At 31.9% G+C, this 24,814-nt stretch overlaps 1 protein-coding gene across 3 annotated transcripts in view; it reads right to left on the reverse strand.

The window, feature by feature from the left end:
* Window positions 1-24,814, reverse strand: part of LOC143085324 (protein Wnt-5a-like) — a 54,065-nt gene that overhangs the window by 13,145 nt on the left and 16,106 nt on the right. For 2 of the 3 annotated variants that reach the window (XM_076261620.1, XM_076261607.1), the window contains 3 exons: window positions 16,383-16,503; window positions 10,462-10,700; window positions 6,458-6,750 (listed from right to left, as the gene is read on the reverse strand). In XM_076261620.1, coding sequence (XP_076117735.1) covers window positions 6,458-6,750; window positions 10,462-10,700; window positions 16,383-16,471 — 621 coding nt within the window. In that variant the 5' untranslated portion in view covers window positions 16,472-16,503. Of the gene's footprint in view, window positions 1-6,457; window positions 6,751-10,461; window positions 10,701-16,382; window positions 16,504-19,023; window positions 19,729-24,814 lie in introns of those variants that run through there. The other variant, XM_076261614.1, reaches the window with a different exon arrangement.

Raw genomic sequence — 24,814 nt, forward strand, 5'->3', positions numbered from 1 at the left:
GATACAAATCAAACCTGTTCAAATGATTTTATAGTAATGAAATATATATTATAGGATATTAAAACAATTTTTTGCTGATATTTGACTTACAGCCTCCAATTGCAAAAAAACAAGCAGTAGTCATTTATAAAACCTATCAAAAAATAATTTGAGTTTTGCTATCATTTTCTGTCTCGTAAGTTAACATGGAGACGTTTAAATGTGAACATTAAACAATTATTCGATTCCCGGTAATAACGATACATATACCTAAATAATATCTAGTACCAAGGAGGGTGAAAATGAACACGATATTTAACATGACTTTAGCATATTTAGTAAAGCTACCAACGTGCACCTTACACGACGAATGTAACATGTGGAGCAGGAAGTGCTCACCTTTTAATCACCTATGACTTCCCCATCACCGTTTAAGTTAGATCCGTGTTGCTTCAGTCTTTAATTGTCTATATTGTATATTGTTGTATGTGATTTTTTGTGTATTTTGACATGGCATTATCAGTTTGTTTTCGATTTATAAGTGAGATTCTCCCACTGTATCTTTCAAATAGAGACTCATATCCATCAGAGTCGAAATAAAGCCATTTAAGCACCTATAGACAACCGTGAGTCTTTCACTTAACTATGAGCAAACCCACTACCGTGTAGTCAGCTATAAAATGCCCAGACATGACAAATTGTGAAACAATTCAATCGAAAAAAATGGCAACGTCCAGATAAAAAATAAACAAAACAAACTTCTGACAGACAACAACCACGGAATTACAAACCACAGACTTAGGACAGGCATATATAGAATGTTGCAAGGTAAATCGTGTTTGTAATCGAATAGTCCTTCCCCTAACCTAAGACAGTGGAGAAACTTAATGTAAATACACAACATACATGTAAGAGGAAACTATAAAACGATCAGTTGGAAATAGATAGACTCATTAGATCAGCAGGGAAACAAAAACAAAAAACTAACATAAAGACAAAAGAATGTACTATCATCAAAAGAATGAACAGAGTACTTTTTATTGTCGCATCGAATATAATAGACATAATATGAAACTATTGCGTCTGTTAGTTTTATGTCAAACTCAAATATTCCATATGCGACCAATTACAGAATTTCGATTCAACTTTGACAACTGAAGCATACAGAAAGAAAGCAAAGACATTCGTAGCTTTGAAATAGTTATCATAAATCAATAAAGAGTTTGGCAGATAAATTCCACTCAGTTTTAGTATTAAATATTACCAAAAGACGACAATTTTGCCAAATATATAAGATACAAAACAATAAATTCACATTTCATTTTTTGTTCACATTTTTTGACTCTCGAAACTTTTGGAGCAAAATTGCTTGTGTTCGCGGTGTGCATGCAGCGGTATTCTTTTTTCAAAACACAGGTGAATGGTAGAAAAATAAATGTTACACTTCAAAATATCTTCAAAAATACAGCAATAACTTAATTTTAACTGAATATTAAGATCAATAATGCTGAATCAAATCATTGTCTGACCCCCATACTTTGCTAGTAATTAATTTATATTACACTGACAAAACGGATTTTAAATTTTCATACAAAGGATTAATTGATCAGTCGAGCTATCCGGCGGTTATCATATGTTTTTAAGACCAATTTTGCTACGTAAAACATAAGAAATTTAACGATAACTTCGTGATCAAGTTTGTTTTTTTAAACAGATTTCAGCAGTTTTAATCATTTTCAATATTGCCCTTAATGACAGTTTTTCTGATTTATCAAAAATATTTCCGACCTCAATGACACTCCTGTTTAAATTTGACAGAATGCAAATTAATCAATATTGTATACACGAACTCAAATTTTAAAAGTTAAGATTCAAATATCTGAATACCAGAAACTAACAAACAAATTTCAAAAGAGGTTAAATGAAATCAAACATACTGAATTATATCATTCCTGGGTTAACTTCCCACAGAACTATCACATCTTAATAACACAAGAAACAAAAGCGCATCCAACGGACGACAAAAAAGATAGCAACAATGCAAATAAAATTATCTAAAAATTCAAGTTTTAGGTCGATGCTTTGGAAGACATGAAAAGAAAAAAAAAGACAGAGAAATAAATACTAAAGGTGACCTATAGTCGTTAATGTCTGTGTCATTTTGGTCTTTTGTGGATAGTTGTCTCATTGGCAATCATACCACATCTTCTTTTTTATAAGTGGGCATTTTATAGTTCTAGAAACTGAAAATATATATTTTACATACACAATGGTAAACATTTTGTTGACTCTCATGTATGTAGAACATCATAGTGAAAATACATGTAAAGGGACAACTGGAGATGAAAACAAAGCTTAGCATTAAAGATAACTTAAAAAAAGAACCAATGACCAGAACAACATAGAAAAAAATGGACATATGGATCTTTAAGGGGTACATGTAGGACAATATGTTTTTCTACATAATTAACATGTTTATAAAAGCTTGTTATCTGTCTAGTCGGGAATGTTATTTCTAAGAAGCAAAATCACATATTTCCAGAATGCATGCACAAGTGTTTTGTCAATAACTTTAAAAATAATTGTAATTTTTCATCCCTCCTAATGATGTTCCAATGATATCAGACTGATATTTAAATTAAAAGTTCGATATCTTGACGGTAGTAAACCTTAAACTGCAAATTGTGACTGTTCCGTGCCAACTCTTTTTTCAATTTAACTGGAATGTACAATGTAAGCACGTGAAGTTTCAGCTTTTCTTGTACAGACGTAGTTTAACTAAAATCTCTTTGAACAATTTATAACAAAAGTTTTAACTCAACAATACCGTTTTTGAAGTATGATCTAAATGCAAGTGCTAATAGACATGTAGATGGAGAATGTATGGGGAATGTATATTACGTTACCCATGATTTCAGCTGAAGTGTTATTTTGATTACATGAGAATCTGCCTGTCAGTAATGATTAAAAGATAACGAAGTTCCTTACAGTGAATGTGCTATTACACCGTCAAATATCTATAACTGTTTTGTTTAACAAAATATCAAACTTTTGCTTTCGTCACTCAAATAGTGAAGATATTTACAAGATAGCATACAAATCGACGACTGGTGTAAACTAGTCATGCGACGTTTTCTTACACATTTCTACAGAATTTGTGTTTTTTTCATAAATGTTTTTTATTGTTTTTCTGTCTTTTTTGCAATGAAAAAACTAGCCTTAAAGATTGGCTTTTTGTTTAGTTGCTACATCAGTGCGATGAGACAAAATGAATAGTTCCTTTTTGTAAAGTTTAATCCTATTATCGAAAATGACACAAAACGTACCATATTTTGAGGAAACTTCCCTTTACATTTTAATGAAAGTCGCCTATTCCGTGATCAATTCAATTCCATAGAATAACCATGTTGAAGCAGTTTCAAAATCATAGTGATCATTGCAGATAAAAGCTGTTATCATGAAATAGAAATGAGATTCTTGAAGGTCTCGAAATTCACATCAATAAAAGAATAAATAAGAAATGTCACAGACGAAGCAACAAATATTCATTATTAAGCAGTTAACTGTGAAGTGTATACGCATTTTTGTTTAGATTTAAAGAGCTGACAACATGGGTATATAATATACGTGACCATCGTTGAAGACATTCTCATAAAATTGAAAATGGAAATGGGGAATGTGTCAAAGAGCCAACAACCCTACCAAAGAGCGGAAAACAGCCGATGCTTGTTGAAACAACTTGATTTGTTTATTATCGACTCATTTTTAATAAGCTTAGAGAGAATGAAAAAACAAACTCATGTTTAGCTTCGTTGGATGGAGAGGGTCTTTTCTATAGATATGTTGTCTTATTCGTAAAATATTCTAGAATTCCGATAAGGCAACTTTTGAAAAATAAAACTATCATAACTTTAATTAGTTCACTGCTGTTGTATTGGTATAAATGTTGTTATCATCAAGCACTGACAACAAATTCAAACAAAAACACATCATATCCAATATAATTTCCCATTTCAGTCCAAGTCTCTGTGGAAACTGTACATTGCATTGTAACTAATTATACGCCAAATAAACTCAAGTATATGTTATATCTATGATCATGATTTTAATTAAACTGACGTTTTCACACATTTAACATATCCTTCCCCACAAAATATTCCTTTGAGCTTGATGTAGAACAACATTTTTAGCGAGTTGCTACTGTTATTCATGTAATCTAAACGATCATGCCTCGCTTTAAACTATAATACAGAACATGTTTGTTGGAATAATGATGGTCATAACCCCTTCGTATTATTACTTTATACTCAAACATATGACAATCAAAGATATTGCTGAACATGCGAGAATTTCTTTCTAGATACACTTATCAAAAGACAAAAGTTTTTGATGACGCCCAGTTCCATATTTTTGTTTTAATAAATGAAGTATTTTTCACTTTTAAGTGATTAGACCGTTGGTTTTCCCGTTTGAATGGTTTTACACTACTTATTTTGGGGCCCTTTATAGCTTGTTGTTCGGTGTGAGCCAAGGATCCGTGTTGAAGGCCGTTCATTGACCTGTAATGGTTTACTTCATTTTAAATTGTTATTTGGATCTTCCTACAACTAAGCATTCTTATGTTCAGTACATAAAACCATGTTAGACTTTGAACCACTTTTAAATGCAAGTTCAGAAGGTCCACAGAAATTATTTGCATAATTTAGAACCAGAAAACCTTTTTTTTTCTTGTATTTGCGAGGTTTTCGCACAATTTTTTTGAATACATGTACATTGAGAATACATGTTGACCTATTCCGGTTCTATGTCGTTGTGTTGCTGTAACATTCGGGTGTACCCTACATTTCAATTTATCAATATTGCTTTTAAATCATAATAAACATGTTTTCCACTTTCAAATGATTTCTTCACATCCCTATTCGAACGGCATTTTTTTTACCTTATAATTTACGGTAATTACGGTAACACCTGCAAAAATTTGCATCATAAATGCCATGTAATTTAATAATTACCGTTATAAAATCTTACAGATTGATATAATTATATGTAATCACCGTTTACGCTTTGAAGATAGAAAATGCGGTTCATGATAGTTTATTGGAAACTAAAAGCTTTGCAATGGACATGCTTTACTTATAACGATTAAATGGATACATTTCAGTGTCGTAAATGACATTCTTTGAAGAACATTATATTGTCATAAAAATCATATCTTGTATATATTTAGTCTATCATGTAAAACCAATAATACAGGTGTTCCAAGGTTAAAAGAGAAAACATTATTTTATTTCTTGCGAATTGCAGAATTTATTAGGCGATGGCTTTTGATATAGGGAGTGTTTATTACTTTGGATTTTTTAAAATATATTACTGATTTATTTATATTTTTTCTGACAAAGCAGGCTGGAAATAAAGTTAAATTGCTCAAAAATATTATGTTCTTCGCTTCTTACACTTGAATTTCAACAATCTTTCCATCGGTTACGTATTATTTCAAAGGTAACAAGTAGGTAAAATGTAGTTTTCAAACATTATCATTTGAATCGGAAATAAAAGACCGATTTTAGTTGAAATTCATCATAATTAAAAGTGATGTTTACTTCTGATAATCTAATAATGTAGAAATAAATAGACTTTGTTCTTGCAAATGTAATGCCCACACAACCAGCACACGTGGTTTATTTCTCACTTGTGCAGCTAAAATTACTCCCTTTTCAAATGTTGAAAAATTATTTTCAAAGAAGATCTGAAATCTCTTTATAAAGCAGTAAGTACTGTGGTGTTGAATTTTACAAACGAATTTGTTAATGCCAATATTTCTAACAGATTTTAAATCCAGTGTAAAAAAAAACAGACTGAGAGGCTTTTGAGCAGATTCTGAAAATTTGAATATTTTATTGTTGTCAAAACTTTCTTTAAAAAATGGTTTGTTTATTCCTGCAAAACCCATATCACGCCATTAACTTTCATGCAGTCCTTCCTATATATCATGCTGAGCCTACAATGCTGCAGAACATTCTAGACAGGTCTTTTTTTTTTGTCTCTTTGAAAGTTATTTACCAGATTTAGATTCAGGCCGATTTCGAGCTAGACTTATTATAGGAGACTTGTTAATGGTTGAAGATCATATATTGACCTAAAGATGTACTTTGGTGTTTGTTTCGTTTGGTTTCTGTCAAATTGGCGTGTAAATTCATCATTATATGTTCATATAGAATTTGATAACTGACAAAAAAATTGGATACGCAATCTTTTTCAAAAGCAAGTTGTACGAAATTATGATATAAATGAATAGCAATTATTATAATTACTTTAACTAGTGACTTATCAGTAGTCGTGGTGAATAACAGTCTTCCACTAACTATGTCATAGTAATTATTATAAGTACTAACAAGTGAACATTTAGCACTCGAGGTGAATAGCAATCTACCACTATTTACTACAAATATAGTACTTGGTTTTAAGATGGTACACTTACCCTTCTTCCTGCTTCGTTGTTATGGAGGTTCATTAACATTCTTGACAACTCTGGAGAAAGTCTTGGATGATTTTTATCTTTTTCTCTAAGATCAACAAAATAACTTCCAAATTTATACCCGTATTGTATATTATCCCCACACCCACCCCATATCCAGTCCCTTACTAGTTCTTTAGGGCGTAATGCTTTACTACAGTGACACGAACTTAGTTCACCATCACGACACGACCGTGCTATAGCACTAACAACTCCTGCTGCTAATATAGAATGCATAAATGCTGCCTCGCGGCTCGCTGAAAAAGAAGGACATTGACATTACGACTACTATAATGTAACATTGCACTAAAATATAAGATTAAAGGACTATCGGTACTTAGAAAATTAGTTGTAGTGTACTTTGTGGTGTCGCATCCGAATCTATTCGAACCATTTGCAAAGAATTCTGCTTAAGCCAGTGCTAGGAGTCGTCATAAACTTATACGTGATAGTTTTTTTATGGGTTTTGCTCGGTGTTGAATGCCTCATTGTGCCTTTGAGATGATCAAGTGCAATAAAACCACTGTTCATTTGTATTGTGTTCGTTGTTTTGTTGTTTACATAAATGTAATAATATTGTGCCAACTGAACCCCCTATGTATACATATATAATAATGGCTCTTGTATGATATATAAACAGATACAAAAAAACAATCCATTAATTTTAACAAAGTACACAACCAGACATCGCGTCGTGCGTTTGGTATCCGAAAACACAGAGGTTAATATTCTGTATATAAAAGTATAAAATCTGAAACAGATATGGTGTTACCCACTGAGAGGTGCAAACTTTCAACTGATTTCTTCATTTTTTCTTGCGATTAAGTTATTCAGGCTTAACAAAAACAACAGGAGAAGATTACAAGCCTAAATAGCTTATTTTGTCTTTTAATTACAGGGTAAATATTTAGAGCATAGTTAATTGTGCATTTACATTCTTTATTCACGTCAATCAATCCTGGCACGTGCCAATTGTGTTACGGCGTCTGCAATGTCATTAATCAACAAATCATCAGGTCGTCTGCTGAAATATGCTGTAGATCAGCGTCTTAATCTATTCACAATTAACATATTAAAAACTATTTATTTCTAATATTTAAAATTGTCTTTTATACCAGTAGCTGTATATGGAAGGACCATAGTGCTGTTGCATTTATGTATTTGCTCTTCATCATGATGTAGGTTTTTTTTCACATGAACAAGTCTCTTTGTGTGGTGGAAGCCTCGTTTCGAATTCAAGTGTTCTTAGAAAGTTTGAATTTAGTAAATTCTAAAAACTACACATTTTATTTTAGCATCTTCCTGCTGTCACGTCCGATTTGAATTCGTCAAATAAATTATTTTGATATAACATTACCGTAGTGCAAACAATTGACGGTTGGCGAGCTCAAGTGAATCCAAGTAGTGTATTGTACTGTCACTTGTTATAGACAAAGTGGTTCAGTAAACGCAATAGTGTCGTTAGTCGTACAATATGTATATTCTGTACTTCAAGCAGAATTTCGTAGTTGATTTTTTGCATAGCAAAGCAAGTTTCAATGCACTGTTGCTTTTCTCAACATGGAAAACATTTGATACCGGCAGGACATCTGTTAATATCATTACAAGATTTTTTTGTAACTTTTTAAGGCCTACTTCATCGTATGCTTGCGACTAAATTAGAAAATAAGCCTTGAAACGTTTTTTTTTTTTGTAGTGAGTTTCAAGAAGAATTAATACAATTATTACGGATATGTTTTTCATTCATTTGTGTATTCTGCAATATCACTTTTAATTATAAAACCTAGAGAAAAGAAAAGAATTCCTGTTCAAGGCGGCGAAGACGTGAGTTACTTCTATGCAAACATGATACATTTACGTAGAGTGCTGACGTGAACTCATTTTAAAACTTATGTGACATTTGATTCTTATTTATCAGTATTGGTTGTTCTTTGATCGTCTGTAATCAGCATTTAGATAATGCTTAAAAGATTTTTGTTTGTCTTTTCGTCTCTTTTCTTTCGTTTTGATGTTGTCTATACTACGGTTAGTGATTTTGCACCTCCATATTTTTTTCAATTATTGCATGGTATACTCTGTTATTTCACTGTTTTTGTTCTATCTTTATTGGGTCGACCTTGTTAATTTGTTATGTTTCCGGTGTTTTTCTACCATCTTTGCATGTGCGTTTGTTTTACTCTTAGTAATATTAACCTTTCTACATTTTTAATGGTTTTGTTGCTTGTGTATTGTTTTGATAAGTTGGTTAAGTTTACCTTGATTTGTTCTATGTCACTGTTTGTTATTAATACACAATTTTCATATTATCTACTTTTGACTCCGGATTAAACTTTTTAACAGGTTACCTTCTTAATTGTTACCATAAACCATTGTGACATACGATGGCCGAAGTGAGCCGACAAAAATACTATTTAAACTTCGTATAGTACTGTACAGACAATTTGTACATAATACTTTCTTGTTGTTTTTACTTCCTGATTGAAAGATAGTACTCTGTACAGAAAGTTTGTACAATGTACTATCTTGTTTTTTACTTCCGGGTAAAAAGATAGTAATCTGTACAGAAAGTTTGTACAATGTACTATCTTGCTATTTACTTCCGGGTAAAAAGATAGTTCTGTGTACAGAAAGTTTGTACAATGTACTATCTTGTTTTTTACTTCCGGGTAAAAAGATAGTACGTTGTACAGAAAGTTTGTACAATGTACTATCTTGCTTTATACATCCGGATAAAAAGATAGTACTCTGTACAGACAAGTTATGACAGATCTGCCATCATCAGGGGTCCAACTGTCAATTTGACAATAAAGTCTTTAACTTTGATCTATTAAGCATATCTCCAATACTTTTAAGTATTGAATACTTGTACACGATCTTCGTCAAACTGTACGTATATATGGATAATATTTAGTTACAAAAACTAACGGAATATATTGTTTTCTTCTGATTTCTTTTGTTGTAATAAATCAGTACGGTCAATTGATAAAGCATCAGTGATACTATCATCTATCTCCACGTTATCATAACCCCTATCTAATAATTTCACTTTGAAATTAGTTAAGATTTTTTATTAATTTGTTATGGTCACTTGTGTTTCTAGTTTGTCGTATTGCTTTACCTTTAATAAATCCTCTGAATACATGCTGTGAGTGACAGCTATTTCTGTGCAGAAACAGATAAGCATTTGTGTCTTAAAAATGACTTTGAATTTCAAGGTCAAGAATGCTATATGTTGTAATTTTTTGACCTTTAATTACATCAACATCTAAGAACGACATTTTATCGTTTTTGATTTTAATTAGGGGTTTTAATTATTTGCTAGACGAAAACAAATCTATTATTTCATCTGATGTTCCCTGATATGTTCCGTTATATATTATTATAAATCCATCACCTCTATATCTGCCATGATAGAATATTTTTTTCTCTATATTGAAATGCATATTAAATAATTTGATTCATTATTTCGAACATGTCACAGATTTCCGGTGAAGGAACTGCACAAATTAATTACCGTTACGTACCTATTATTTCCTGATCCCATAAAAAGATAGTACACTGTACAAACTTGTCTGTACAGAGTACTATCTTTTACCCGGAAATAAAACAACAAGATAGTACATTGTACAAACTTTCTGTACAGAGAACTATCTTTTTACCCGGAAGTAAAACAACAAGATAGTACATTGTACAAACTTTCTGTACAGAGTACTATCTTTTTATCCGGAAGTAAAACAAGAAGATAGTACATTGTACAAACTTTCTATACACAGTACTATATTTTTACCCGGAAGTAAAACAACAAGATAGTACATTGTACAAACTTTCTGTACAGTACTATACAAGTTTTAAATAGCATTTTTGTCGGCTCACTTCGGCCATCGTAGTGACACGTGTACTCAGTCACATAAAAGCTATTCAAAGAAGTAAAATACTTGAATATATAATGTTAAACGATATACACGTACCTATTTGTATAACAGGACCAAAGACGGTTCTATCGTCTTCTATTGTTGTACAATTCCATCGACGATTTTTAAATTGTGTTTGGCATTCTGTTATACCTAACCGTGCTCCCCTACCAACACTGGGCATATGATCATGATGATTTTGACAAGCACGGATTTGTCCGGGAGATAACTCTCTAAGTTCTGTACAAAATGGTTGTACTCCAACCATTAACATTCGTGGATTTGTGCCAAGACTCCTACAATTAAAAATATTTATAGATATATTAAACAAGGCATACGATGTGAGCTTAATATATTTTGGGAAAACAACAGTTCATTAAAGATTGGGAAACTTGTTTACTCTACTGCTACCATTTGCTGATAGGCCACTTCACGATTATTGCAGCCATATTGAATAGGGGAGAAACTTTTGGATGGAGATGGAAATAGTAAGAAAGTATACGGAAAACCCATGCATGTTTCCAAGCAGTTCAAACTTCTATTGTTTCAACTGTGTTTTCCTGTGTTTTTTCAATGCATTTTACCTCCATTATGAAACTGTGACCCGTATTCAATACGGCTGCAATAACCGTGAAAAGGGCTTAAGGCTGAAACTTGAGTTTATGTATACTGTTTTACAAGGAGTGCGATTTCATTTTATACATTGCTCCCAACATATTGAATTAAATCAACACTTTTTCTTTAAAGTTAAAATGTACTATCAGGCTACATTTCTCCAAAGTGATACGAGGAACGTAGACGAATCATCAATGTCATGTCATTCAACACTTCAACTTCTACATCTTTAAAAGAAAATAAAACAAACGGTGTGGTACATTTATCATTTGTGAATATTTGTTTGTATTTCTATTTGTGGAAAGATACTTTTTTATTTGTCGACGAATTAACCTTTTTATTTTCCCGCCCTAAAGATAATCACTACATCCTTATACAAACTTGAGAAAATCAGATGCATGAAAAGAGTTATAGTTGTACAGAAACTAAGATATGCGATGTACATTTCACTTGAAGGCTTTCTGATCTTTCCGCTAATGTTACTTCAATCCCGATTTCCTGATAGATTGAAACTTAAGTTTTGTTTTAAGTTAAGTGCTACTTATAAAAATTAACTAAATTCATAGCGTTATCTTCAATTTATTGTCTTGTTGTCTTTTCATGTGTTTTGAAAGCTTATATGATCTTGTTTAATATAACAACCCATGAAGACTGTACTGAATTAACTTTCTTTAAACTGATTTCGAGCATAAACGTTTTATTGTCTGATTTGTTAGCAGTTCCGTTGTGTTTTCAATTTAGTCATCAACCTGTATCAAATTTGAAAACACGCCTACACTATGGTTATTTCAAATACACATTTGACGTAAGTATATATATCATTATGCAATATTGATGTATGTGAAGAACATGACTTTCGATGAATGTTTAATTTGGAAACAAAAGGGAACATATATAAATAAGATACAAAGGGGCAATAACAAACCATCTCGTTAACATATGACCATTCAAATTTAGTTTTCCAATAAATATTTTTGGAAAGATGTATTAAATTCTCTAAGTTGAAAAAAAACACGAATGCCGAACTCAAGAAAAATTAAAAACGGAAAGTCCCCAATCAAATGGCAAAATCAAAATCTCAAACACTTCAAACCAACGCAAAATAGCTGTCACACTTCCGACCCGGCACAGGCATCTCCCTATGCAGAAAATGGTGGAACAAACCTAGCCCTACAACTAGCCAAACCTCTCAGCCGCACGAAAGTCGCACAGAATATTCCTTACTCTGTGCATATATACCCTTTGTCTATCTTAAAGCTTGTGCTACTGTAGTTTGGACAGGAAATTTGCCTTATAAAATTATCAAACCTGACTCTTTTCAATATTCATATCTATTTTGCACGTTTCTATACAAATAAATTTTGTAAAAGCTCCAAAACTTTTCCAATAAACAAAAATTAGAAAACAATTGTAACTAAAGCACAAACAATTAAGGGAAGAAATATTGGATTTATTAAAACTAAAAAAAAAACCAACAAATTCAATAAACATAGCTTTCCTTCTCTTTTAACTGCCCTGTGCTATTATGGAAATTAACCAAATTAACGGCGAGAATTACAGCACCTACAGACAACAGATACAATGTAGAGGAGATGGTTTTCAATCAAGGAAAAGGAGGATATAGGCATGCAAACCAACAACAAAAGTAAAATTTTCAAAACTCTCACGAAGAGCTCAATTCATTAGAAATAAATCACAAAAAAATGTTTTATTGAATATTAGAAACAACATGTAAACTGTTATGATTATTTTAACAGAAGTAAACATTAAATCTGTTCGTCTTTTCTAATAAAAATCTTTCTTTAGATCGTTAAATATCAAAATATGCTTGACCTACAGTTGCTTATAAGCACTTATTTTGGACTCGGGTGAAACATTCCAATCTTCTTTTCTATACTGGTCAAACAGATAAGAAAAGATACTTAAGCTTACATGATCTACGACTTTGAACCTCACAATTATTAGTCAACAAAAGTATATATTAAACCTATTAGTATTTGTAAGCATATGATTTATGATAAAAGCAACATTCGGAAGGATTACATCTGTTGACTTTTCGTACTACAATTCTTGTAAAAACATACAAATTTCTTCTAAATCCATATCAAGTGGAGGATATGGAGTCGATAGCAGGTTTGTGATGGTCTCGAAATGTTTTATAAAACACGGGATAATTTTGAGCTTTCCATAACGTTTGATCACTTGTTAATTATTTCGTCTTTTGATTTTGTTTCTCTTTTTTTAAGAGGGGGTGGGGACATTAGCTTTTTAGTTAAAGTATACCGAGTTACCTTTTATTCACCTAAATTCTTAAATGAAAATTATCATTACTTGTTGACTTATGAAGCCAACTTCAATCGAAGAAATAATTTTGAATTCTACTCATTTGATATTTTTAGAGGAAATGTTTTTAAGTACATGTAACTCATTTCACGTGACACATGTATGTATAATTATTGCTTTTATCCCTATAATGGTTCCATAGTTTCTGAAAGGATAAATAGATTATTATTATTTCATCAATATTGTCCAAGCATAGACTTATAAAGCTTTATATATCTATTGGTCAAGCAAAGGATGTTAACTACTAAATAAATGAAGCGATAGTGTTTTTATTGAAAAAACGCTGGAGTTCAAGAAATAAAAAGTTGTCAAGAGTTTTTATTGAGAACCCATCATTTATAAATGGTCCATTTACTGCCAATGAAAATTACGCATCAAAAACATGAGGTTTTTGTACGTAGCTTATCTGTTTATAATCTACATGTGGTTTGCAGAAAGCAAATTCGTGCATTTCATTTCGAAAAGGTTGTCAACAATACACATTTGACCATTGTGCACTAGATATACCATACTTATAGCATACATATATTAATAAGGTAAAGGAATGCATATTGATTGATAACTTTCAAAAAAAATAAGAAATATGTCTTTTTAATGCCAATTAATTCAAATTAGACAATGTCGTTCTATATCTAGTATTTAGCTGACATGGCCAATTGTTGCCCTAATTTAATACCTAAAAATACTTCGAACGATGTTTATATTTCAATTTTACTGTTCCGTCTTTTGCTTTTTTTTATTTTTGTGTTGTCTTTCAGTCATTACTAGAACGTTTAGTGCATTCCGTTGTTATTATGGTATATTTGAGTTCTTTAAGTGTATTTGCACTTTCAAATTAGCCTACCAATGTATAAGAAATGATTTTACTTAACACCAGAATGACTGCAGTGAAAAACCCAAGACTGAATGAGACTGGAAAAACGTAGTCATGCAAGCACAGAAAAATCCGGAAAATCGTTGCGGTCTTATTTCCCATGAGATTGTATCTCTTTGATTACATATTCGGCCTGTCGGTTCTAATTCGGATAAACAGATATCCAATAACACAAAGGAGAAACATTAATTTACACGAGAATTCATTACTGAAATAACCACCACTTATACGATGTACTCTGATATAAAGAATTTAATACAAATATAAAAACTGTCATATTTATTCATGAATAAATTATCTTAAACGGAGAATACGTTATTCAAAACAAGGAAAATTAATGGTTATATGCCCAATTTGTTTCCTTCCCATGCCCATGCCAATCGTTGGGGTAACACTTTGAACATACTGAAGGGTATGATTTATATATTAATTCTCTCATCACTAAGTAACTTAATGTATGTCGGCAATGAAACCACTTTTGTAATAGAGCAGATATATAAATACAGCTCTTTGAGAATACCATGTGATTGATGAGAACATTTGTGTTGTTTGCAGATTTTATATATTACGCTGTAGATCTTATTATTTAAAGAAAATGTGAAGTGTTAGAAAATTTAAATGTGTACAGTGTAAACATATCCTTTGCTATTATTACCCTATATTGTCCTTTTGTGGACATTTGTTACTTTGAAGAAGTTGGGTAAATTTGATCTTAAATAAAATCAAATTTGCAACTTCATGGTAAATTATTGATTTTATTTGATTAAGAAATCAAAGATGTCATTAACCGAAAAAGAATTTTAAAAAAACAAATAATGTTTCTTGAAATTAAATTATGTTTTGCATAAATGATGGAGGGTGTCTAACGGTTGTCTCTGGTAATTTAAAAAAGCATATTATTTGGAAGGTGGTTTTGGTTAAAATTAAGCAAGAAGAGGGCGTTAAGCAAACCACAGTTTATCAATCAAATTCCGGAACAAGCGAAATAAGAAGATGTGGTATGATTGCCAATGAGACAACTCTTCACCAAATACCAAATGACGTAGAAGTTAGCCACTATGTATGTGCGTATGCTTAAAGGTGGTGTGTATTTGTTAACAATATGAAATGACTAAAACAATGTTTATTTGTAAAATGTATCCATGTGGTCATCAAACAAGCTTATTGGTATTATTTCATTATTATTATTGATTAATACAGATACTTTTTTCTGAATTTGTAACGTGTGCGTTTAAGGACTACAATTAAAGTCGAAAATGTTGATTCTTTCACAAATAAACTGGATTAACTTTGATATTATTATTTAAACTAAATGATTATTGCATTGAAGGGTATATTAAAGGACATGTCAAAAATCAAATACAAATATTCTCCTATCTGCATGTCTATCCAATAAAAATTCTACATGACATGTCAAATTTAAAGTGCTAAGAAAACATAATTGTTTTCAACTTTGGTATGTTAAATTAATCTGTTTTCTTTCTTCAGGTGTGCTAAGTCCTTTATGCAATGACCCAGATTTTCAACATAAAATGCAAGAAAAGTCACCCTTTGTTAAGATTAAAATTCAATCCCTTAATAATGGCCGTATTACTTGTTTATTGTATGCAATTTTCTGAGGGTGTATTGGATTTAAATTTCTGCTGACAGGTTATAATATTTCATATATTTGTCATATTTTTAAGTGAAAATAAAAAATTTAAACAAAATTGGTTTATAAAATCTACATCCAAAAATAGCTATTTAGAATCGTGTTATTTGCTTGAAAATGTTATGATACAAAATGTATCAACAGTTATCTTTATTTTTACTGAATTGGCGAAAAAAGATTTTCATAACATTTGATGCAATACTAGTAGTTATATAATTCCTCCATTTTTTAAGGAGATTAATGATCAGCATTTCAAATTGGTTTACTTCTTATAAATATCTTTTTAATTTTTTAATTACAGATAAATGAGCCATGTTAACCCCTTATTTTTCAGGAAAAAACAAAATTGAAAATTGAAATATAGAATGTAAATTTAACCGAACGCTGACTTTTAACTAAGGAGAAGTCATTGCGGTTTAGTTTGATGTGAAATTTTAAAGAAATATATGAATGAAATAAGCAATCAAAAATTCTGTATATAATAAGAATACGTACCACCATACGTTTGCATTTACAACAACAAATATTGCTTGTACTATTCCTAACAGATATAACACAGTCCCATTCCATTGTGTTTCTGTCATCTTGGCATATTACTTCCGGTTTCTAGGTAACACTAAAAAAAATCACAACTGTTTAAGTCATATTTCATTGATATATTCACATTTATAAAAATTAAATCACTTTTTATTGAGTTTCCACTGCAGAAGAATATGTTGATCCATATCATATATTACGCCACGTGGAGAATAATCTATCGTTAAATAAAGATATTTTTATTCCAAGTAGTGTATATTTCTACATCCATTCATTATTTGGCTGTTATGTAAAAGTTCGAAATGCAATGATTGATGGAAGCAATCATCACATGAGGAAAAAACCAAAAAGCACTAAAACAGACATACTAACCAATCACGTAATATGATTGGTTGATTGTATTTTGATTCACAAACGATGCGAACAATTTGTGACCGGTATTGCTCACTAGACTAAACGTCAATGTCGGTTGTATAAAAGAAGGTAAAAAAGCTAATGCGATGATAAATAGTGAAAATCTTGTGAAGTAGGTCCAAACAAAATTATTGTTTATCCATGTTATCAGTTAAATCCCACACGAGCCATAACTACTTTCAACGATTTTAAGTTTTATTTGTTTTGGGTGACAGCTTTCAACCAGTGACGTTACCCCGGATAGACAGCGATGTAAAAATAACGTCTTTACCACCAGGCTGGTCGTTAGCTTCACTTGTAATCCTTCTTTTCATATCAACATCGGCATACCTGTATTATGGCAGTGATCTGAATGTAAGAGATGAAAGAAGTGATTTCACACTAGTGCACATCGCTGACTCTATATTAAACATACCAAAGGTTTCAGATATTCGTGTTCTCATAAATCTTATAGTGTTCATCTTTTGGACATAAAATTCAAACTTAATAGAAATTTATAACATTGTCCAATCCTAACTATTTTACATAAGTTATTCAAAAAGTAAAAATGGGATTTGTGATAGCGCATTAAAACTCCAGTTTATGGTGAACATGTTTGGAACGGAAAGATCATAAGTATCTGGGAATTTAAAAAAATAATATATTATGGTCACTAAAAGTATGAAAAAAACATTAATTTAAGTTTACGTAAATTTAGTTACCTGATCCTAATTAAGACGCATGCACATTTGTACATTGAAAAATAAGAAAGAGGACAGTTGTTTCCCTTGAATTTATTACATAAGAAGGGTCATTTTCAAATAGTCTTTTGATATTTACAGAAATTAATAGCACCACAACCCACGTGTGCACGTGAAATTTGTAAAAATATTATGTCCCTTTTTTATGTTTTAACCAAATTATACATACTCGAAGCTGGATTAAAACTAAATTTTGATCGGTATATTTTATAACTTCAAAAATGCCGAAAAGAATATTCTCAAAAACCAAAATATTTTACATACATATTCACTAGAAGGAAATGTATTGTCTTTCGGATAACTATAAACATTTTTATGTATGTATGTCCATCGATATAAGATTTCACAAAACAATGAAACATATTTGTTTTCAAAAGTGTATCTAAAATGTCTCCACATACAATGTTTGCCGCCTAATAAAATGTAAGTTTTCCTGATAAGTATAAAATTATTTACAACTTTTTTTGTTATTTTTAACACCGTCTAAACACCTTTTGAAATACTACAAATGTATCATCGACGTTTGACTCCCGTGGCGAAACAAAGTCAGGATAACTCGGCCATACCTCTATTGAACAGGAGTAATTCAAGCATTGTTTTTTGTATTGATACATGTACAAAAAATGATATTATGATAGGTTTGACTCTTGACTCGGACAACAGTAGTTGTGGAATTGGATTGTCACGATCTTTCAGTGACAAAATTGATATTAATTACAGCATTTAGAGAGTTTTTACTGCCCTAGGTAAAGATATGGTTTGCCTTCTCATTGACAATTAAAAAATAGGGGTATTTTTGTTCCGTTAAGCCTGTGTTGTACAGTAAACCAGTCCATTATAACTGGTATCTTATGTTTTGTACGCTAGTTTGTAACCTATTAGAGTTCTTTAGTTCTTATATACATTTTATTTTCATGAAAGTTGACATCACTAAGTCTTATAAACTTGTCACTGACTAACTTTCGATGATTTTCTATCAGATTTTATTTTTGATTTAATCCTAAAAGTATCTGCAAATTGTTTTTGTTTGTCTTTTCCATATACGAGTTCACGTGTGTTTTAGTGGTTATTTTTGTTATTGTCAGGTTTTGCTTGGATGGCAAAATCATTTACGAGATTTTAAGAAAAGAACAGAATGATTCTGGTATAAAATGTCAGAATGTGTAAATAAATAAAAACCAAATACTTCAATACAAATCATATACGTTTGATGTCAGATATGACCTTTAATCTTTCTAATTAAAATTTTTAACAACATTTCTATCGTGCTTTTATGAACAGATCAATTTTTGAGTGGAGTGTTTATTGACTTTTACGAATGAAAATGTAAAAATTATCACTTTTATTTTATTCAATCAGAAATAATTCAAACGTTAAAAAATGTCATGAAAAAAACTCATTTGGAATCTAAACTTATTGATTACATTGTATAACATATAACTCACCTTAAAACATAGATTTTCCTATCTATGATTTACCAAGTTCACTATTGATCCCTAAACTTTTGTAGTTAAATCCTTTGTTTATAATATGTCCTTATGAACTTATATTTAATATACACAAAATACCGCAAAGAATGATAATGCACAATACATGCAGCCTAAATATGTCTGTAATGTTTGTATACCAAGGCTAGAATATCTTACACGAACTTGTTTCACTAATTATACCAATTTATCAGCAATTAAAATAAAAATTGGCACGAAATTTGATATTCAATTTTCAACTATTCCTTTAATGTAACAATAGTGCACATAAAATTTTCTTAACGTAGAAAATTATTAACTTGACTAAAAGCCATGAATAACACAAATAATGAAATAAACACTTATATACTATACAGCCGACTGCGTGTGGGAAACCAAAACATGTGCTTGTTTTACCTGTCCCCACTATCACCCCGTTTCCGGTCTGGAAGCTTCAGTCATAATTTACTTAAAGACATAATAAAGCGTTCTATCAGATGATTTTTGCAGCACCGTAAATTATTATCTAAGTATACCGATCTCTGACACATGTAAAGCGATTAAAACCTTATCTAATTCGTTTAAAAAGGTATCATCACTGTTTCGAGATAAATCACTGTCGAATACGTTACTTGTAGAATAATCCAAGTCAATACATAATGCCGTAGTGACTCTTGGACAAATCGGTCTAAACTTGACACATTCATGAATAAATTTTCAAACCGCAGTGCCAAATATTTATATAATTTCTACTTAATACACCTATTGTTATATTAATAATCTGGTGTTTTTAACACGTTACTGGACAAGTGGTTTGTTAAGGTGATCAATTTCAACTGCTTTATCATTCAATCAGTTGTAGAGCCCTTATCAACGGCTTTTGAGGATAATCCCTCTTCAATGGGAAGAGAAGTAATCATGAGAAGAAAGCCGATAAACCCTCTCAACAATTACAGTTAAGAAATTTTACGTTCGTTGATTGGCACAATTGAAAAAAAATTATGTTAAACGGCAGGGGATGACAAAAATATTTAAACAACTTTCCGCACTAGTTCTGTCTGTCCAATCTTTTTAACGCTTCTTTAAATACGGCGTTATGATCAAATAATGCTCTCCGTTGTGGAGGCGTTTCTGAAAATATAATAAAACGAAGAATGTTGTCCGTATCCTTTAATTCTAGTAGACCTGTTTCAGAAGTAGTGTGCATTAGTGTCGAGTTCAGAACGAATCTTAAAGGAAAACCAGTAACCCGTCATTATTGTACGACAACTAAAAGTGAATATTGTTTATGCTAGTGTTAAAATGCCATGTCAAAGTTTTTTTGGCTAAGGGGTTTAGTTTGTACATCAAAACTTATAATCAAAACTGCGGGATGAATATAATTAGGTAAATAATAGGAGCGTTCGGTGCGTTTTCAGATTTTAAAAGTTTGCGTACGGCTAATGATTCACAAAGAATTTTAGTGATCATGTGAAATTATTTGGTATCGTAATCTGATCTATAAAAAGATACCTTTATACACTACAATACTTCTTCTCACAAGGAAAACAGTTACTTTATCAAGCACTGTCCACATTTGATAGTATGTATGTACTATGTCAACAATCGTTACGATTTAACTATGCCGAGACTAATACACGAGTATAAAACTTGTGTATCCAAATTCACTATTGATCCTTAACTCTTTGTAGTTTTAAATCCTTTGTTTATTATGTAGACGTCGTGAACTTTGCTTTAACATTCCCAAAACACAGCTTAAGAAGGGAGAAATAGGGCAAAGGTTAACAAGGATTCAACCACCAAACACAAAAAAAAAAATGAAAAAGACCTCTAAAGTGTAGCAATTGTTTTGCAATAATTCCTCATAAGCTCTTATACATGACACGATACTTTAATTTAGTTTGTTTATTGCCCAACCGCATTTTAGTTATACGAATTCAATAAACCGGATACCATAAGCCCACAAGCCATTGCATACTTCGGTATATATATTGTCTTGCATCAAATGTCACATTTTGATAAAAAAAAAATTAATAATAACACATTATATATACTAGTTTTGATGAATACATTATATCGAAATAGGTACAAATGTATCGTACGTTTGTATTTAAAAAAAATAAGAACATGGAAAAGCATAGGTCGAATGCGCCTCTTCAAATTTAATTTTAGGTTCTCATACTCAAATTATTGCTTTGAAATATTTTAAATTAATTCCAATATCAATTTATTTTTTCTTTCATTCCACAGATGTTAAATAAAGGTGTCAAATTTACATTGCGAAACAGACTTTGTAATAAGAAATTTATTTCAGTATTGTTACTCGACTCGAAACTAATGCGCTCATTCAGCTTGTTACAAAATGATAATCCTGGCTACTGCCGCTTCAGTTCATATCAAAACCGTCCCTCCTCGTTCACTTTTATTCATTGTCGAGATTTAAATGCAAAGGAAGAACAACATAATTAAAATATCACATGTTGGTGGGTATAAAACGTAAATTCTATTCAAATCGGAATTTAAAATTCCCATTCAGTAAGTTGCTTGAGAATATAAGCCATCTATTGAGAATTAAATACACATTTATAACGGACACCTACAGCGAAAATCATTCCCAAACATTTATCGTCACTATACTTGTACGAACTATCACTTTCCCCTTTTGTCGTCACAATGACAGATGGTGAACTACTATAAGTCTAAAAAAAAAGTGTATCCATAAAGTTACTATTAAGAAAAATAAAGTGTACTAGTACTATGTATTCTTAAAGGCAACGGTATTTATAAACTGATTTCCCTAATCCTATAGTAGATGTGGTGCAGATGTAGGTTTATTTAACATGTTTAAAGACCACTTAACTGCATCTTAGGCTATATTGTTAAAAACATAGACTTATGTTTCAAGATTATGATAGTTCTGTTAATCGAAAAATCACCATGCTTTTTTAATCAGTGTGAAATGTGTCACTGAAGTTGTTTATGTGTTATCCAGATAAACTGAAGTTGTTTATGTGTTATCCTCTCGGCTGGCAGAGATATACTGAAGTTGTTTATGTGTTATTCTGGCTGTCAGAGATATACTGGAGTTGCTAGTGTGTTATCCTCTCGGCTATCGGTGATGTACTGGAGTTGCTAGTATGTTATCCTCTCGGCTATCGGTGATGTACTGGAGTTGCTAGTGTGTTATCCTCTCGGCTATCGGTGATGTACTGGAGTTGCTAGTGTGTTATCCTCTCGGCTATCGGTGATGTACTGGAGTTGCTAGTGTGTTATCTTCTCGGTTATCGGTGATGTACTGGAGTTGCTAGTGTGTTATCCTCTCGGCTATCGGTGATGTACTGGAGTTGCTAGTGTGTTATCTTCTCGGCTATCGGTGATGTACTGGAGTTGCTAGTGTGTTATCTTCTCGGCTATCGGTGATGTACTGGAGTTGATAGTGTGTTATCCTCTCGGGCGGCCGGCAGAGTTATGCTGAAGTTGTTTATGTGTTATCCTATTTTCTCGGCTATCAGAGATATGTCGAAGTTGTTTATGTGTTATCTTCTCGGCTATCGGTGATGTACTGGAGTTGCTAGTGTGTTATCTTCTCGGTTATCGGTGATGTACTGGAGTTGCTAGTGTGTTATCTTCTCGGCTATCGGTAATGTACTGGAGTTGCTAGTGTGTTATCTTCTCGGCTATCGGTGATGTACTGGAGTTGATAGTGTGTTATCCTCTCGGGCGGCCGGCAGAGTTATGCTGAAGTTGTTTATGTGTTATCCTATTTTCTCGGCTATCAGAGATATGTCGAAGTTGTTTATGTGTTATCTTCTCGGCTATCGGTGATGTACTGGAGTTGCTAGTGTGTTATCTTCTCGGCTATCGGTGATGTACTGGAGTTGCTAGTGTGTTATCTTCTCGGCTATTGGTGATGTACTGGAGTTGCTAGTGTGTTATCTTCTCGGCTATCGGTGATGTACTGGAGTTGATAGTGTGTTATCCTCTCGGGCGGCCGGCAGAGTTATTCTGAAGTTGTTTATGTGTTATCCTATTTTCTCGGCTATCAGAGATATGTCGAAGTTGTTTATGTGTTATCTTCTCGGCTATCGGTGATGTACTGGAGTTGCTAGTGTGTTATCTTCTCGGCTATCGGTGATGTACTGGAGTTGCTAGTGTGTTATCTTCTCGGCTATCGGTGATGTACTGGAGTTGCTAGTGTGTTATCTTCTCGGCTATCGGTGATGTACTGGAGTTGATAGTGTGTTATCCTCTCGGGCGGCCGGCAGAGTTATGCTGAAGTTGTTTATGTGTTATCCTATTTTCTCGGCTATCAGAGATATGTCGAAGTTGTTTATGTGTTATCTAATCGGCTATCGATTATAAACTAAATATAAAAAAAGATGTGGTATGATTGCCAATGAGAAAACTCTCCACAAGAGACTAAATGACACAGAAATTAACAACTATGGGTCACCGTGTGGACTTCAACAATTATTAAAGCCTATACCGCATAGTCAACTATAAAAGGCACCGAAATGACAATGTAAAACAATTCAAACGAGAAAAGTAACGACCTCATTCATGTACAAAAAAAAATAACGAAAAACAAATATGTATAACACATACACAAACGAAAACCACTAAATTACAGGCTCCTGACTACGGACAGTAATATACATACAGAATGTGGCAGGGTTAAACATGTATGCGGGATCCCAACCCTCCCTCTAACCTGGGACAGTGGTATTACAGTACAACATAAGAACGAACTATAAAAATCAGTTGAAAAAGGCTTAACTCATTAGATGGATAAAAATAAATATGTTTTATATATGTAATTGTCTTAACGTTTGATGATATACTGAAGCTGTGTATGCCTTATCGGCTAAGTCTTAATAACGGGATAAACATTTAAAATATCGTTTCCTTTACCATTTTATCGTTGATATAATGTTTAAAGTGTTATCTTCCCGGATATCAGAGTCATAGAATAAAGCTATTTTGGGTTTTCGAGCATTTCTTTCATTACCCAAAGGTATCCATAGAGGAATGCACAACTAATTTAAGGTTGGCACTATCACGCCTGATATTTTTACTCTTTTTACTTGCAACGTCCTTTCAATCGTTTCTAATGAAGAATCTGTTTACTGGAATTGCATAGGAGTCCTTCAAGGCATGTTCTTTTTCAAAATTCACAAGTAGGTACAGCTTCCATACTTGTTGTATTTCAATTCAATTCTATATTTACACTCAGAAACAAAATATGTGTTGCATGAGGACAAATTACAAATCAAATACAATAAATGACAGAATAGACAGGTAACTATTAACAAAAGTGTAATTTCTAAAGATAATAAAACTTGTAAGATACATGCATCTTTCTAAATGAAGGTAGATAGTTTCTTAATAAATATAGCTAGATTATACAATAACTGACAGTGACACAATGACAGCATATTTTGCATTTTCAGTACAGATGGGTAAGTTGTATAATATTTCGGTATATATTTCTTCCGAAGTTCAGTAATAGAACTATTATTACATACAAATAAATAATGATATTCATCACCAATACATGATTCATTACATAAGGTACATATGCGATCTGTTCTAGCGATGTTGTACCATCTGCCAGTTTCCATAGGAATTTTAAGGTTACATGTTCTCAGTTTTGAAATCCAGATTCTTTTATCCTCTGGAAGACGTAATAGATAATTTTCCAGACCAAACTGAGATTTAAATAACTTATAATATTCGCCACGAGACGAGTTATCAATATTACTGGACCACT

Source organism: Mytilus galloprovincialis, chromosome 1 (genome assembly GCF_965363235.1).
Source record: "Mytilus galloprovincialis chromosome 1, xbMytGall1.hap1.1, whole genome shotgun sequence".
Lineage (NCBI taxonomy): Eukaryota > Metazoa > Mollusca > Bivalvia > Mytilida > Mytilidae > Mytilus > Mytilus galloprovincialis.